General features: G+C 42.7%; 1 protein-coding gene and 1 long non-coding RNA gene across 3 annotated transcripts in view; one reads left to right on the forward strand and one right to left on the reverse strand.

The window, feature by feature from the left end:
* The window catches only part of LOC123644661, a 142970-nt gene extending 138329 nt beyond the window's left edge, over positions 1-4641 (reverse strand). The window contains exon 1 of the long non-coding RNA XR_006737204.1: positions 4486-4641. This is a non-coding gene — a long non-coding RNA (uncharacterized LOC123644661). The remainder of the gene's footprint in view (positions 1-4485) is intronic.
* SAMD12 (sterile alpha motif domain containing 12) overlaps positions 4218-16985 on the forward strand; it is a 207222-nt gene continuing 194454 nt past the window's right edge. For both annotated transcript variants that reach the window (XM_045560899.1, XM_045560898.1), the window contains exon 1: positions 4218-4345. In XM_045560899.1, coding sequence (XP_045416855.1) covers positions 4333-4345 — 13 coding nt within the window. In that variant the 5' untranslated portion in view covers positions 4218-4332. The remainder of the gene's footprint in view (positions 4346-16985) is intronic.

Below are 16985 nucleotides of genomic sequence, written 5' to 3' on the forward strand. Positions count from 1 at the left end.
TGAACACTTACGCCAGATATTAAGGCAATCACAGTTAACAAACAAGTAGATTGTGTTCACATTTTGGAAACATAATTTGAGTCTTTGATTTTGAAAGTACAGTTTAAAACAAGGATGCTATAGAATCTCACCAACCTATACAGACAACACACAATATGATTTAATCACACATAATGTGAGTTAAGCAAAAATAACTATGCTTTTGCTTAAACCATGTTTCCTGAAATACCCTTACTTCCTCCAACAGAAGCCTGATATAACTTGAATGGTTAGCTCTTCTGTTCATGACTCAAGGATTAGAAAGAGTTATTATTTTCTATTTTAATAATAGAAAATTATTTTTTTCTCTAAGTTCCATCATGTCAAAAGTTTTAGTCTTGAACGTTTGAATCTTTCTGGTTAGATTTATAAGATATCCTTGGACAGAATAGAAATATGACCGATATATTTACTTTTGAGATTTATGAATGTTTCATATGGAGATTTGTGAATATAACAACCTAGTTAGAACGCTAAATACAGTAAAGTACTTATACTATTTTAAATCTTAGGATCAGGTGAAATCTGTAGTCTTGTCTTAATATTTCTTTTTTTCATTTAAATCACTATAAGGTAAGGGGCTTTCATGCTTTCTGTGCCTTCTGATGTATTCAGAAATTATTGAACCATTGTAGATATTATGTTTTCTGACATTAACATATTTAAAACCCTTCATTTTATTATTATTGATAATTTCTAGTTAGCCAAGTGCTCATTAAATCAGATTTGTAATCATGTAATCAGTATTGGAATCGAGATAGAGTGACATTACAAAGTTCTGCACTTAAACCTCAATCCCCTTGCTACTCTTCATATTTTTCAGACATTGAGCAAATTACTTAACCTCACTGAGCCTCAATTTCCTCATCCAGAAAAGGGTGATATCTGACAATATTACAGTGATTTAAAGGAGATAATGTATGTGAAAGTGCTCAGTACAAAGCTTGGTGCTTGTAACCACTCAATCAACACTACTGATAATAACAATAACAATAATGGCAATACAAGTAATAAAATATTTAATGTGGAAGATATGAGGCATACGGCTCAGTCCCAGCACTTGAAGTGCTTCCATACCACAAGTAACAAACAATAGCATAACAATGGATACAGAATTTGGCTTATGAGAGCCATGGGAAGAAAGCTGGACTTTGTTCCTTATTAAAATAGGGTGTATCAATTAGGAACTATTCTTGCCTGCTGATGACAGATACCAAAAGTAACAGTCATTTAAACAATATATGATTGCAGTCTGTGAAAGATACTGAAGCTGAAGAGTCCCAGCTAAGATGTACCCCAATTACTGACCCACAGAAACTGAAGTAATAAATAGGTATTGTTTCAAGCCACTAAATTTTGGGGTAATCTGTTACCAACAATAGATAACTAATGCATGTGTTTCATCCATGTTGTTGTATACAGCTGTAATTCATTCATTCTCATTATTTTATAGCAAGGTTTGGCAAACTTTTTTTCTGCATAGGGCTAGGTAGGAAATATTTCAGGTTTTTCAGACCAAGAGGCAAAATTGAGAAGATTATGTAAGTACTTCTGTGTAATTTCCTTGTGTCACAAAGTATTCTATTTTGTTTTTTCCCCAACTATTTAAAAATGTAAAAATCATACTTAGATGGTAAGCCATAAAAAAATAAGTGGTGAACCATATTTTGCCCATTTGCCGTAGTTTGTTGATCCCTGCTATATAAGATTAGTTATACCACAATCCATTTAGCCAATCTATTGTTGATGAATATTTGGGTTGCTTTCCACCCGAGGCTATTAAAATAAGGCAGCCACAAATATTCTTGTATGTGTCTTTTGAAGAACATGTATGTATGTGTATGTATGTGTGTATGTGTATGTTATACACCTAGGGATAGGTCACAGGATAAGCATATATTCAGCTTAATATGTCAAATGGTTTTCCGAAGTGGTTGTATTCATTTGCATACCACCAGCAATATATGAGTTCTTACTGCTTCACAATTTTGTTAAGAATTGGTATTTTGTGTCTTTTTCTTTGGGCCATACATACTGGTGGTGGTTTTTTCTTCAAAGCTTCCCAGGTGATTCTCATATTCAGCCAGACTTGAAACCCTCTGCTCAACTGTTGTGTTTTTTAATTAAGTTGAACCACATGATACTGATCTATTTATAGGTTTAACAAAATGTTCCAATAACATTGGCTATTTCATGTGGTTGAAACTAATATTTCCTTTATATACCTTATTTATATTTATGTGAAAAAATGAAACTCAACTAGAATACACATCACTTGGGAAAGATATTAAATATTTGAGCTAAAATAAAGTTTTTGAATTAACAATGGTTCTCAGTGATATTTTAATATCATCCATATCTTTAAAAGCTTGAAAATGGACCAATGGTTTTCATGTTCATTGAAGATTAGAATCACCTGTGGATTTTTCAAACATAACCATTCCTACCCAAATGGCCAGAAATCCTAATTCTATAAGACTAAGGTAAGATTTAGGAATATGCGTTTGTTAAAGGCTGATGCACAACCAAGGTTGAGCAACATTGATACGTCTGTCCTATGGCTTCCTTTTCCATTTATTAAATTTCAGAAAAGGCTAAAATGCTTTAATGATTTTTATACCTGAGGGAACAAGGAGGCACCTGGATTTCAGTTCTTTCCAGATCTTAGAATGCTTGGCTGCATATTAAGTTGGAATTTTTTTTTTCCCCGTAGAAATTATAAGAAACAGGTCTCTCTCTACTGTATCTGGGATGGGAGGGGTAGGTTTGATTTGCACACAGCTCCATGGACTCAGAACTAAGGTATTACCAAAAGCATTTAATGGTTACACACAGGCATTTTTAAAAGTACCTATACACAGTCATATTACTCAATAGGAAGACTAAACACATACTTATTGCCCAGAAAAACAGGTGAGCACATATACACTCAGAAACAAAGTTGTTCTGGAAAAAAAAAAAAATTCCAGCGGCCAAGACAAAGAAATGACTAAGTAGTTATCATGGGAAGCATCAGATTTTTGTACTTCTTTAGAGTTATTTTACAGAGTAGTTAAAAAAAATTATATATGGGGGCAGAGAGATGCTGGGTGAATGTGGCACCACATGCATTTCTAAGCTCAAGGCCTTAAAAAGTCTTAATCCAATGCTGAGACAGATTTGTCCCCAAGGCCATTCCCTTACCCCTAGCAGCCATAATTGTATCCGTATTTCCACATGCAGGAAAAAAAATGTTTGGAACCTTAATTTTCACCAGTATTGACCCGCTCTGGGATTCTATCGTCCACCTGATTCCCCTTATCTGCCTGCTTACAGCACCTCCAGCACCCGGAGTCAGGGCATAGGTTCAGAAGTTGAAGAACACTGATTCTTAGGCACTGTTAATTATCAGGCCCTATCACAGGCCGTCAGCAGGCTCCGGGCGAGGCAAGCTGAAAACTTCCAACCCTGGAGGACAGACAGACATCTGACAACCTCCGGTGGAATTCTGGTTCCTGGATTTGCTCCTAATAACCCGTTGGGGTGTTGCCTGTTGGGGAATTTTAAGCCACCCTTACCACCCCACCACTCCATCCCATGCCGAGTAGTTAGCCACCAGACCCACCCTGCAGGATCAGAAGACAGCTGTATCAAATGGCAGGACTCCCAACAAACCCCACACATCCCGGGGTGCAAAGGAACAAGTTTCACCTGTGCAGCGAGTCTCTGGCCCAGGTGAACCACAGGCGACCGGTGGCTCAGGAGGCCAGAGGTCGGTGCAGGTGGCTGAAGCCAGCGGACAAGCCCACGAGAGCCCATCGCCACCCCGGCAGCCTCCCGCCTCCCTCACCGCCGGAGCTAGGTGCCTAACCCCTTCTAATTGACAGGGAAAGTCTCAATCACGGGTCCCCACTCCTCGCGCCCGCAGAAACCCCGCGCACGGCTTCCTGGGAGATGTAGTCCCTGCCCCCTCCGGGACAACCGTAACTCCGTCCCCCGGAGACCCCGGGGCCCCTCACGAGACCCCCGGGGGAGATTGCTGGGTCTGGGCTGCTGAGAGCGTGGGTGCGGAGCGGCGCCCGGGGCAGGGCTGCGGTGCGCTCCCGCGTCTCCGCGAGCCGAGGGAACTACGCTTCCCAGGCCGCCCCGCGCCCAGCCCCCCCGGCTGCCTCGCTTTGCGTGACCGCGGCAGGTTGGTCCTGGAGCAGATGAGCGCAGACTATTTAGGCGAAAGCGAGAGGAGGGGGGGAGCGCGGGGCAGGAGGAGTACCTCGGCCGAGAAAATTATGCATGCATTAGGGAAGCGCTGAAAGAATGGCTGTGGAAGGTAAGGGACGCTTGGGGCGTTTTCAGCTCCGTCTTAACCCGCGCACCCCAATCCACACATCCCTGATGGAGCTGGGCGATCGTGGGGAGGAGAGGGTGGCGGAGAGCGGGCCCCTTTCTCCTGCACCTCTCGGCACTCACCTGAGCCGCGGAAGGCCGGTAGCCGCTTTATTCAGTTGCTTTGGAAAGACGTGCAAGGTGCGCGGCACTTTGGGGTAGGAGGTGAAGAAAGTGTCTCCAGTGGGAAACGATATCCTGCAAATGTGGGGAAAGCTGGGGAATCCTGCATGAGGTCTCAGCCCCGACGTGCCCCTTTTCTCTGCCCCCTCCCGCCCCCCTCCCGCAGGTCATGCGGGGTGGCCACGGGGCGGGGATGCTCGGTTCGCCCCAGACACGTGGGAGAGGACCCTGTCTAGGTGCGTCATCGGGAAGCTTGGATGGCGATTGGGTCGAGGCCCCGCGTCGCGTGCACCCAGCAGTGGCGGCAGCAGATGTACCCAAAGGGCGGAGGTGTCCCTACACCTGTTTCTGCTTATGCAGCCCTCCCGGGCTCAGCCAAGTTTACAGGCATGAAATGGCATCAGCCAGGGGGAAAAAGTTCAACAGACTCTTCTATGGAGTTACTCCTTTTCTTTGAAGACCACCTTCCTCTTTGCTCTTACAATTCTGCGTGTTGGCATTCCAGTTTGGACTGTGCAATCCTGCCTCCTTTGAACTTCCTGGTTGAAAGCCGGGTCGAGAGGGTTGTGAGAGATCCGAGTTTTTCATTTCAGTTTCTCTTACCTTGTAACACAGGCTTTCTTGCTGAGGGTAGTTTCTGGGGGTGGGGGGATGGGGGGATGTGGACCAGAAATGTTTGTGATGTCAGATTAAGAGGTCAAACTGTGCCTGGATGGTAAAATAAAATGATCGGGGGACTAAATGGGAGCCTCCATTCGCCTACAGAATTATGGTTCGAGTGCGGTTCAGGGCAGAGGGGAACTGAGGTAGGAGCAAGCGGGCATGCCTGCCCACTGCACCAGGCTCCTTGCCAAGGGGAAATGAGCCTGTTCCTTGTAGGCTGGAGACAAGAAGGAACCACAAGGGCTTACTTGTTTCTCCCTCCCTTCCCTGCCCCAGGAGTGAGAAACTGAACTAATCCAACTCTTGCTCTCCTTATGATTACTGTCTTAACAACCTAGCTCCTACACTTAGCACCCATAAACTCATAAACTAGTGCTTTTGGGCTGTCTCAGGTTCAGAGATCCCCAGCCACTTCCAGTTTTCCCAACTGTATTAACAAAAATGAATTCCACTCTTCTCTCCTCTTCTCTTCTTTCTCTTTGTCATTTAAGGCAAACGAACCAAACAAATAATTAAAGACTTTTTTAGGTTTTCTTTTCTGTGGAAATGCTGATAGGCTGAGAATCTGACTTTTTGTATTTTTACAGCTGACAAGACTTTGAATACCAAAACAAAACAAACAAAAAACCCCAAGATAAAGTTTATCTTGAGCTTAAGACCAAGTCAAGTTGACCTACCGCTGTCCCTTCTATCTCACCCATCATATGACCTTGATTATGATCTCTTCTCTTTACCACTTTTCTGTGTCCCCAAGTAAGGGACACTCCTACTTGTTGCCAGTCTACAATGTTCTTGAAAACAGTTTCCTGTTCCCTGCAAGAAATACAGGATTTGCCATATTTCTTGTCGGATGGGTGATTATACCTGCAAAGCCAGAGCTTACAAAAACAAAGGCTTTTGAAGGAAATACATGTGAACTGTGGAGAGTTTATTTTATTTTCTTATTCACTTAAAGTACCTGTCTGGTAAACAGGAGACCTCGAGTATGACTCACAATGAGATCTCAACTTGAAGAATGGAGGAAGTATTTAAAACTTTTGCTGCAAGTATGATTCCTCTCTCCGGTCCTTGCAAATGCCTCATGCTGGACCGGGACCCTCCCTGGTTACTCCCACTGGGTCTTTCAAGTCTCAGGGAAAACTTCACTTCCTCTGGGAACCTGTCCCGACTCTCCCTTTTCCTCTGCCCTCCCAGCGCTCTGCCCAGTCTATGGGAGGTGCCTCCTGTACTGAGCTTCCCTAGCACCCCTGCTTATATCTATCCTAACACTAGGCATACTTCATCTGCCTCTCGCTCCTTGGGGGTTGGGACCATGCACTCTTTGATTTTGTATTCCCAGCCCATAGCACAGTACTTGTTCCCTAATAGACACTGAGTAAATGCTCTTGAATTGCATGGCAGATATATTCATGGAGCTTTTGTAACTGCTTTCAGAAGGATGCATGGCGTTTTCTCAAGTGACTAATGCCATAAAATAAGTGACTTCTGAAAGATTTGAAGGTGGGGGAGACTTTTAAACGAAGCACCCCTCTCTAGTCTTTTGTCCTGATGCTCAAAGCATCTTTTAGAGCAGTAGTTTTCATCTACTGCTGAGTGACATTGTCTTCCTTGGGCACATCTGGAATATGTAGGAACTGCTACTGGTATTTTGTGTCCACATCCAGAGATGCTAAATGTATGGCAGTGCACGGCCATCTCATACAATGTTTCCAAGCCAACACCAAGTGATAACCGGTTTACCCAAGCTCCTTGAGAAACGCTGATTTGGACAATAAGGAAATTTTCCAGAAAAATTGAAATAGGAAATACAGTTCGTGTTACTTAACATCTGAGCTTTAGTTTACACATCTGGAAAAAAGTGGGCTCACTAATGTTTACTTCCTGGGAATATTGTGAAGACTAAATAAATAAAGGAAGGGCTTATAGAAGCATTCCTGGAACCCGTATCCTTGGTAAATGTTACTTGTACTCCCAATCATTGCTTTCCTTTTAAGAAGCCATACTATGTGGCATGTATTTTCTGTCCTGAATTTTCATTTATTCCTGCCAACCAGTCTTTCTAATTAGTAACAAATTAGAAGGTTTTTACTATGTGTAACATTTTTCTTAAGTAAACTTGAACTTGTAAAAGTGTTAATAGCAAGTACTTCTTCACTCATTCACTTTGTTGAACCTTCAACCTTGTATTTAAGATGAAAAAGAGGTGCCCTTTGTTTATTGTTTTTTGGTTACCCTCGGTTACGTTTTCTTCTCTTAATTTAAATACAACATCCTATTTATGTTCCTAGCCTGGTTGGGACCGGTGTTTTGCATTTACGGGCACCTGGAAAGCTTAGAGGTGTGCTTTCCAGTCATAGGACAGGGCACTACCTTATGATCTGCATTTGCATTAGGATTATATTGGCATCCATTGTCTTTTTTAAATAACATTGTAGTGTAATAAATTACTTCAAACAGCTGGAGAACTAGAACCGTTAGAAAGGAGGTAGCAGGAACTGTAATCTGTTCTCTGTGGACAGACTGTGTCAATGGTTGTGCCTATTGATGTGATATTTTTCAACAGAAATTTGTTGCAGTACTATTGAGGGAGAAAAAAAAAGTGGATTCATCAGGGACACTGTTATATTCATCTCTGTATTCCCTGGATGGTGCCTGGCACTTGGGCCCACAGTAATTGTTTCATGAATGAAGTATAAACGCACAGCTCCCCAGAGCTAGAGAATGGTTTTCTACTCCTTATCCCCAATTCCTCTCCTTCTTGCTTCATCCTCAGAACTTTATAAGAAAAGTCGGATAGATGAACATTGTACATAGTGTTTCTATTCCAGGTCTGATAGGCTAGCACCTCTTACATGGCAGAAAAATGATTTCTAATATTCAGCACCTGCCCCGAAAAAAGATTTCAAATGGAAAACTATGTGCTCTGAATAACATCTCTGTTAAGGGGTATCAATTTTCTTTCCTAACTGAACAAATTGGCTTATCAAATAACTTCTGATAAGTCATTGAATGCTCAGGTTCTATAGTTTTCCTCCTATAAAAGAGGGAAAAAACTGCCCATCACTAAAATATTGTAAAGCTAAATGATAATAACATTGGCTGGAGAAAACGGGGGGAGATGAGACAGAGTCAAATACTTGTAGCAAAGAGAAGCAGTTGCAGTAAACGCTTGGCTTTGGGGGTCTAGTAAATGATGACACTGTACCCAACTCAAATTCAGAACTGAGTCACAGAGAGTCAAAGAAGTCACAAAGGGAGACACAAACATCATGTTTAATAACCCCACAATGGGTTATTTCTTCTGGGGGTTGGATGGTAAAGCAGCCTTGCTGATATCACCCCAGCAGTGAGCTTACTCCTCCTAGCAGAGCCTGCCTCTGCACGCCTGAGAGCCCAGAGAGCATGGGCTCCTGCAGCAGGTAGGTCTGCCCACAGGGACGGAGGGTAGGGCCAAGCCACCTATGCTCCGTTGCCTTTTCACAAACTTGCAAACTGGCTTCTCTCCTGAGAAGGATCCAGAGAGAGAGCACGCAAGGGCCATTCTGATGAATTTTCCCTCACAGGACACGTGAAGCAAAGGGAAGATGGCTTGCACTCCAGTGCTTTTCTAACTACCCTTTCTGTTGAGAACATCATTTGAATGCACCTCTTCTACTTGGTGGCGCTTCGAAGGACAAGGACTATGTCTTATGCCTGGCCCATGAAGTTTGAACGAATGGAAGATGAATTAATGGGTAGGATTGTGGGTGCTTTTGACTTCCTCAGTAGCCACCATACGCACTTACTGAGAACTCCCACCTGTGTTCATCTGCAGAGTAGATGTGAGAGCAGCAGGACTAGGGACAGGTTTCCCTAATACGTACTTATCTCTACAGCAGCTTCACGGTGTTATTATTCAATTAACTGCTCCCCATTCTCTTCCATTTCACTTATCCTCAAGGGATTTTTTTTCATATTTTCTGTTCTCTAGCCCATCAGATCTGGCTCTACTGCACTAGCAGCTTCTGTTGGTCACTGTTTTAGGACAGGAGAATGGTGACTAGAAGCCCATCACTGAAAATTCCTGTCCAGTGACTGTGCATGAACAGGAATCGGGGCCTCAAATCCTGGCTTTAAACTCGCTGTGGCAGTGGCTCCTGCCACTCCCACCTCTTCCACAGCCCTCTTAGCCAGTTCAGACAGGGCTTCGCTCCAATCCTACTGCATTGCCTAGCCCGGCCCTTCCTAATTCCTTTCATCCCACCCTTTCTTTCTCATCTGTCCTGTTCTCTTATGCCAGAAGCAGCAAGGGTGGTGCTAAGAAGGGGAGATTGTGTGAAAACCTTGCTGGGTTAGCTGTGTTCTCTAATGCTGAGTCACAGTAGATGCCGTGCTGACATGTTAAAAGAGGGGCACCTGGGGATCCAAAGCCTGTGCTTGAACTCCGGGGAGTGTCAGATGTTGTATATTTAATTAGGAGAAAGAGGGGATGTTGCAAATGCTCATTCACTGGCACTCAAGCAGGTTTTGCATTTTCTGTTGATAAGCAACAGAGTGCTGCCCGTGTACGAGGAACTGTAGTAGATTTGGTGGGGAGTACGATGAAGAAGGGAGCTTAGCCCACTCTGTCCCCCTTGCCAAACCACCCCCCCCCCCCCAGCTTCCACTTCAGTGGAGGAGACAGAGAGAAGCAGATTAGGCTGAATGATATAAGTGCTAAATAAAAGTACAAGCAACATGACGTGGGAGGTGGGAGGTCTGAGAACAAATGGAGCATTTAGTTCTAGCCGGATGGGGACAGCCTCACGAAAGGGGTAGGATGTGAGTGAGCTTTTGAGTAGGATTTTGATGGGTGGGGAGTGGGGGAAAAGGATGAAACAGAGTAGTGCATGGATAATGTGCACTTCCCAGTGGATTTCCTCCAAATCCTGGTGTTGTGGTGGTTTAGCCCTTTATGGGCAGGAAAGTGAAGGAGGAGGTTTCTAAGTCATGTCTGGTACAGTTCATTTCCTAAGGGCTCTATTATCTCTTGGCCAAACCTGCAACACTCCCCACGGCCCAGTTGGATCTTGCAGATGGTCCTTTCGAAACCCCAAGAGCAAGGGAGGCGAGTTGCTCTCTTGTAAATCAAGCTGATTCCTCCCCAATTTTCTGAAGTGCAGTGTAGCAGCACCACCCACTCCGAGCTGGCTCCTGAGAGCAAACGTGGCTATATTTAGTCTGATTTTTCTGAAGTGTGGGTGCAAGAAGCTGCTTGTACCGCTTGCCTCCCTGCATGAAAAGCAGGAGCAGGACGGGTGGCAGCTGTCGGGTGACAGGGTGGCCGCCTCAGTGTGTTCAGCAGCCACCTTCCCACAGAGTGCCAGGCAGGGAGGAACCATTTGGCAAGTTCAGTTCCTTTGCTGCTCCCAGCTTCTTGACTGCCCTTGCTGCTGTAGAAGGTGGTTCTGGTATTCAGCAAACCCCAAGTCTCAAGTGATTTTTGTGGCAGATATTTGTGGACTGGCTGTGGGGTGTGGCCCTCAGGAATACAGCTGCCCTCGAGACCTGGGGTATGGAATGGGCACAGGCCTGCTTATGGTTTATCGTTTCCTCCACGATGTGGAGCTCCCCACTTGAGGCTTATGGTGCTCACAGTGTTGTCTTTAAATATGCAAGTCCTGCAGCCAGACTAGGTGTGAACCCTAGCTCTGTCCAGGAGCTGCTGGGTGTGCCTGGGTCCTTCACTGAGCAGGTCTGTGACTGCTTTGCCCATCTATCGAATGGGAATGTTCATGGTAATGACCTCATAGGCATGTCAAGAAGGTTAAATTCGTTAGTATCAAGGGAGCTCTTAAGACCTGGTCTGATAGGTGCTCAGTAAACACTCAGTAAAATGCAAACAGGATGATAGTGATGATCCTGTTTCTCCCTTTCTGCCACATTAAAAAAGCATCTGAGCCATTTATATAACATTTTATGGCTCTGTGATAGAATCTGGCATAATAGTTGGTGCTCAATGAAGGAATGTAGGTTCTCGGAGTTGGCAGATCAACAAAATATAATTGATAAAATATAAGGCATCCTCAGCTTGAAATGCATTATTTGATGTATTAATTATCTGACTCCATGCAGTTATAAGGCAACAGAGGAAAATAAAAGTTATCATCACAAGAGTATATTCACTAAACACTCATTACTTACATAATTTTTTGCTACCAAAAACTTGCCACTTAAACACCAAAAATTTTGTAGGCTAGTCTCTATGATTATCTGATAATCATTCAACCATATAATATGTATGCAAAGTAAGTGGATTACCAAGAGAAATTTCAGATCTTGCAAAGAGGAAAAAGTTCATGGACTGTATGAAAATGACATTGGAAAACTGCTGGATCATACAGCCATGGCCCAATTAACATCTGACTGAGTTAGGCCAGATAAACATTAAAGAAGAGAAAAATTGGTTAAGATTTTGACTTGATAGACACCAAAGAGAAGTATTCAGACCTTAGTAAGATTAAGAGAAGTCTTTGGTGAAAAGAGATGCCCTAAATATTTTAGGGGAAAAGATGGTCTCCTTGACAGTTGGGCTATGGAAAGTCAAGTGTGAAGTGAAAGCTATTTTGTTCTGCTGACATAAATCCTGTTTTAGAAGTTACATAACAAATAAAAAGTGGATTCCTTTTTATGTTTGAAGAATTAACATATATGTTCAATGACAACCTAAATTTGGTTAAACAGAAGATAAACTTCTCAGATTCGCTTTTCAAGATAAAGTATCATTCAAACTGTTTCAATATTAAGTTTGAAATTCCAGTCCTCATTTCAAGTGTACTGTTTTTCCTTTTCTCTTCCTCTCTCACTCTATCTTTCATGGTTTTATATTATCTAAAAAAATTTAAAATTGGAGTTATTTAGATATAGTTTACATATAATAAAATCACCTTTTGTAGCTTTTTGAGTTTTGGCAAACATATACCGTCTTGTAACCACAGTCAAGATGTAGGACAATTCCAACACCCTCAAAAGTTCCCTCATCCACTTTTGTTGTCAGCCCGTCCCCCCATCCACTCCCCCCACCCACTGCCCCTGAAAACTGCTCTGAATTATCCCTATCCTTTGCCTTTTGTAGAATGTCACATAAACGGTATCACATGCTATGTAGCCATTTGAATCTGGCTTCTTTCACTTAATGTAACACATTGAAATTCATCCAGGTTGTTGCATGTAGCAATAGTTCGGCCCTTTTAATTGCTGGGTAATATTCCATTGAATGGCTATACCAAAGTTTATCCATTCACCAATTGAAGTATATTTGGATTATTTCCAGTAATTAGTGATTACGAATAAATCACCATAAACAGTTGCTTACAAGTTGTTGTGTGAACCTAAGTTTATTTCTCTTGTGTAAATTGCTAAGAGTGGGATTTTCAAGTTATATAGTAAGTGTGTTTTATCTTTATAAGAAACTGCTGAACTGTTTTCCAGAGTGACTGTGCCTCATGTGTATTCTCCTTTATTTTCTCTGTGTTAATCATCTGCTGATAATGAGGACCTCACAAGAATAAGAAATTTAGATTAATGGACTTATGCAGGTAGTTGGATGGGATTAGGGGGAAGATTAATGGACCTATGCAGGTAGTTGGATGGGATTAGAGGGAAATAGCTTCTAGAGGTGAGTTCCTTGAGCTGCATTATACAAGATTATGCAGTATAGCTATTGCAAATATACAACCCTGATTTCCAGGTCAGTCTAGACTGCAAGCATGGACATAACCTAGAAATGCCACTGGTTTGAGAACACAAAAGAAAGCTTCTAAATTTCATTTTATTAATAAGTAGCATGAGAGTTTGTCATTAAGTTCTATATAATGATTATATTGTTGTGGAAAAAACAATCAGATAAGGAAAACAGGCCACACAGGGCTTACTTTTGGGGAAAATTTTGCAAGAACACAAAGGCAGGAAAGAGAAGACGAGGTTTGAGAGGACATAAAAGATGAGTTTAGCTAGAGTGTGAAAAACTTACCTGTCCCTGAAGGGAATTGGTTTTGCCTGTCCAGATTGGTTATGGACTCCATCTGTGAAGCCTAAGATAGAGGTTCGTTGACTGTTTCTAGTATAGTTAAATTTTGAAGCTGGCAGGGTCCAGGTGTACACATTTTGTAGCCCTGTGTGATTCTAATTTAGCATTGGGTCTTTCATCAGATGTCACTTTAAACAGTGTGACCAATGCTTGATTCACTTGCAGAGACCACATTTTACTCAGCCAAAAATTGGGTATGGAACCTGACTGTGCCACTGCTTCTAAGTGCAAAAAATAGTCTTGGAGATGCTAACGTATAGGGATTTCCAGGACTTTGCACTGATCTCTGGGACCATGAGATGCAATATTTGAACTTGGGGTTGCTACAGAATTCCTAAACGTATGGTCTAATACTGCTGTTTTAGGTCATGAAGTGTAAACATTTCAGTTGAGGGTTTTGTTTTTTGTTTTTGGAGAGGGTGCCTGTGCCATTCCACAGAGGTAAAAATACGATATTATTGACCAGGCTTCAGGAGGTGTACCTTGTGCTTGATTTTGTCTTGATTTTTTTGCCCCTTGATGGCTGGTGGTTTATTGGTGGAGGACAGGAAGCTACCAGTGACCAAGAAGAGGAAATGGGCATCTACCTCCTGGCCTCAGCCACGTCATCATCAACTTTAACTTCCGCTTGCCTCTGTAAGAGTAGCACCGGGTGCACCTCAGTGTTTTGTGATGCCTTAGCTCTTGCCTTCTGTTTCTTTTCTACTTTCTGAGAAAACATAGCTTTTTAACATTGTGCTCATCTGGTAGATATTTTTACCTGAATAAACTGTAAACTGGGATTGATATTTTGTGTTAGTCATCCGGGAAGTATATGTGGGTATAGAATTCATTTCCTGTCACTTAGAAGCAGAATATTTTTCCTTTTTCACAAATATTTGTTGAGTACCTATTATGTGCTGGGATTTAGAAGAGCTTGGCTTATGTAATATGGTGGGTAAGCTTAGGAAAACCAGGTGTGTTTAGGACTGTGAGATTTTAGGCAGTGTTTTGTTGTCTGATAATGTTCTCTTGGGGCACTTGATAACATCCAGAGTCCTACTTCCCTGTATTGGGTTGTCTTTTTTGGTAAATCATAAATGGATCCCTGAATTTAACATGCGCCATGAGTCATTCTTACTAAACAGTTTGGGAGACTCTGATCTAGAGGTAGGATTCTTAATCTAAGGTCACAAGAGGGGACTGAAGGATTTCATGGGATACTTGACCCCCTTACCACTATAGGTGCAACTTGTATGTGGACATTATGTGTGTTTTTCATGGGGAGGGGAACTGGAGCTTTCATCCTATTCTCACAGGGGCTAAAGATGAGTAATCTCAGGACCATGAGAATGTGCATTTGACATTTTTATTCTCTGATACGTATCTCCAGTGCCTACAGCCATGGCTGGCTCATAGAAGACACTCAACTATTTGTTAAGTAAACAAAAGAACTAATGTTATTTTGTGCCTCTTCTGGGCCAGGATCCTTATACTTGCTTTCTAAAAATTAGTTTTCATAAAATAGTGAAATAGGTGGGTTTTTTCCCCCCTCTAATAGTTGGGAGAATTTAGATCTGTAGAAGATAAGTAAATTTCCCAAGGCTACACAGCTGATTTGTGGTGGAACTGGGCCTTTTAGCCAAGTTTGCCATAGTCCAGAGTCCTTGGTTTTTATTTGTTGTTGTTTTTAACACACTATCTTGTTTTCTGGTTTGTCCCAGTTTGGTTCTGATTAACTAGTTTTCTTTTGGAAACTTTGGTAACTTAAGAAAAACAGCATTATAACAAAAACAAAACATTTCTTAATTGGGCTCTGCAATGGGGAAAATTCCTTCAAGTTTTTGGACCAAATCTCCAGTAAAGTGTTTATCTTGGTATTAGCTTTCTACACTTTTGCTTGCTTTCTTTGTAGGGAGCCCCAGGCCTTTGGGTTTTGGTGGTGGCTTTCTCATGCTGCCTTCCAAAATCACCTGTGTCCCCAGCGTGCAATTAGTGTAAACTGCTATTTTATTTGGACAATAAGTATTCATTGCACACTTGCTATAAGCTCAGCAGCACTGTGATGGCCTGGGGAGTCCAGAAAGATTCTGAGGCTGTTGAACCTACTGTTCCAGGAACTTAGGGTCCAGTCCAAGATTCAAGACTCATATCATAAATGTTTCACAGCAAAAAGGGTTCAGACGTGGGCAGGGCAGGTGGGCAGGGAAGGCTGTGCAGGGGCCCTGCTCTCTCTGTATCAGCGGGGAGCTGCCACACCCACAGCAACAGTCCTCACGCTGCCCTGGACTTCCCTTGAGAAGTCATTATAGGGTTTTGTTTTGTTTTGTTTTTAAATAGAGCAAATTAACTGCGATGGAAAGTTTGGTCATAGTCTGGAAAGACTGAGAAAACAAGGGAGAAGCTGAAGTAATGTAATCATAGGGTGATAAGGGAAAAGAAAGGAACAAAGAGCAGATGTTAGAAATGTTTCATAGGGAAACAAATATAGGATTTGGGATTGTTTATTTACAGGGAGTGGCAGATACATAATTGCTCCCAACTCTTCCAGGGCTCTCCACTGCCAATGGAATAAAGTCCAAACCCCACCGCATTCGGGGCCCTTCCCGGATCGCCAGGCCTTCCTGCTCCGGGCTTGTGCTCCACTCCTTCCCTGTAAGAATCTTCTTTGATATTCGACTGAGCTTGGCTATCAGCTGTTTCCTGGGCTCTCAATGTACCTGAATAATGTCCTTTCATTCAACATTGTTTCTTTATAACAGAATAGAAAATTGATTCCTGGCTGAGGCCACTGTCTGTGGAGTCTGTACGTTCTCCCCGGGTCTGCATGGGTTTTCTCCAGTTTCCTCCCACATCCCAAAGATATGCCCCTTAGGTGAACTGTCCTGTCTACGTGATCCTACTGTGAGTGCATGTGGGTGTGAGTGCACCCTGAGATGGGGTCGCATCCTGCCCAGGTTGTTCTGCCTTGTGCCCTGAGCTGCTGGGACAGGCTCTGGCCACCTGTGACCTTTAACTGGGATAACCAGGTTGGAAAAGGGACAACTGAATGAGTACAAATGAAAACGATGCAGAATGAGAGCTCTCAGCAAGCCCGCCCTATTTGCTTTTGAACTGTGTAGTACGAAGAGGTGCGTCTGATAACTTTCACATGGAAAACATTTATTACTTGATGTCACCCACTGCCACTGTGACTGCTCTCACTCACTGATTCACCAAAAATTGGCTAAATTGTTATCTTGTTTGTTTTTATTCATCTTTCTTAAATGTATGTAGAGTTCACATGTATTTCAAAGTTTAATAATAATTAGTGTTTGGGGTCTTTATTTAGAACTTTGGTGATGTTTTTGTGACTGGGAATGTGCTGTAGAAATGTAACTCTTGTTTTATATCCGTCTATGGTAAAATTGGTTTCATTATAGTTGTTTCACTTAAAGTCACAGTTTCCAAGAACCTGTGGAGGATGTTGAGGATTTACCTTGTGTTTCTCCTCAAGTGCCTTCCTCACACCTGCTCACACACAGTGCTCCTCACATTCTTAAACGTGCACATCTAAGGCAAGAGAAAAGGTGGCAAGAGCAGGAGATTCTCTGGTGCTAGAAGAGCCCGACTCACAGGTAATGCAGTGTTCAAGGTAATGCAGCCAGTGGTAGTAGGTGTACCATTTCCAAGTGGAGCCTGTCAGTATTGCCTGATGCACAGACAGCCAGCAAGGTGTGTGCTGAGAAGTACCCACTGGGCTTGGCAAGTGGGAAGAGGCATTCTGATGAAA

Source organism: Lemur catta, chromosome 9 (genome assembly GCF_020740605.2).
Source record: "Lemur catta isolate mLemCat1 chromosome 9, mLemCat1.pri, whole genome shotgun sequence".
NCBI lineage: Eukaryota > Metazoa > Chordata > Mammalia > Primates > Lemuridae > Lemur > Lemur catta.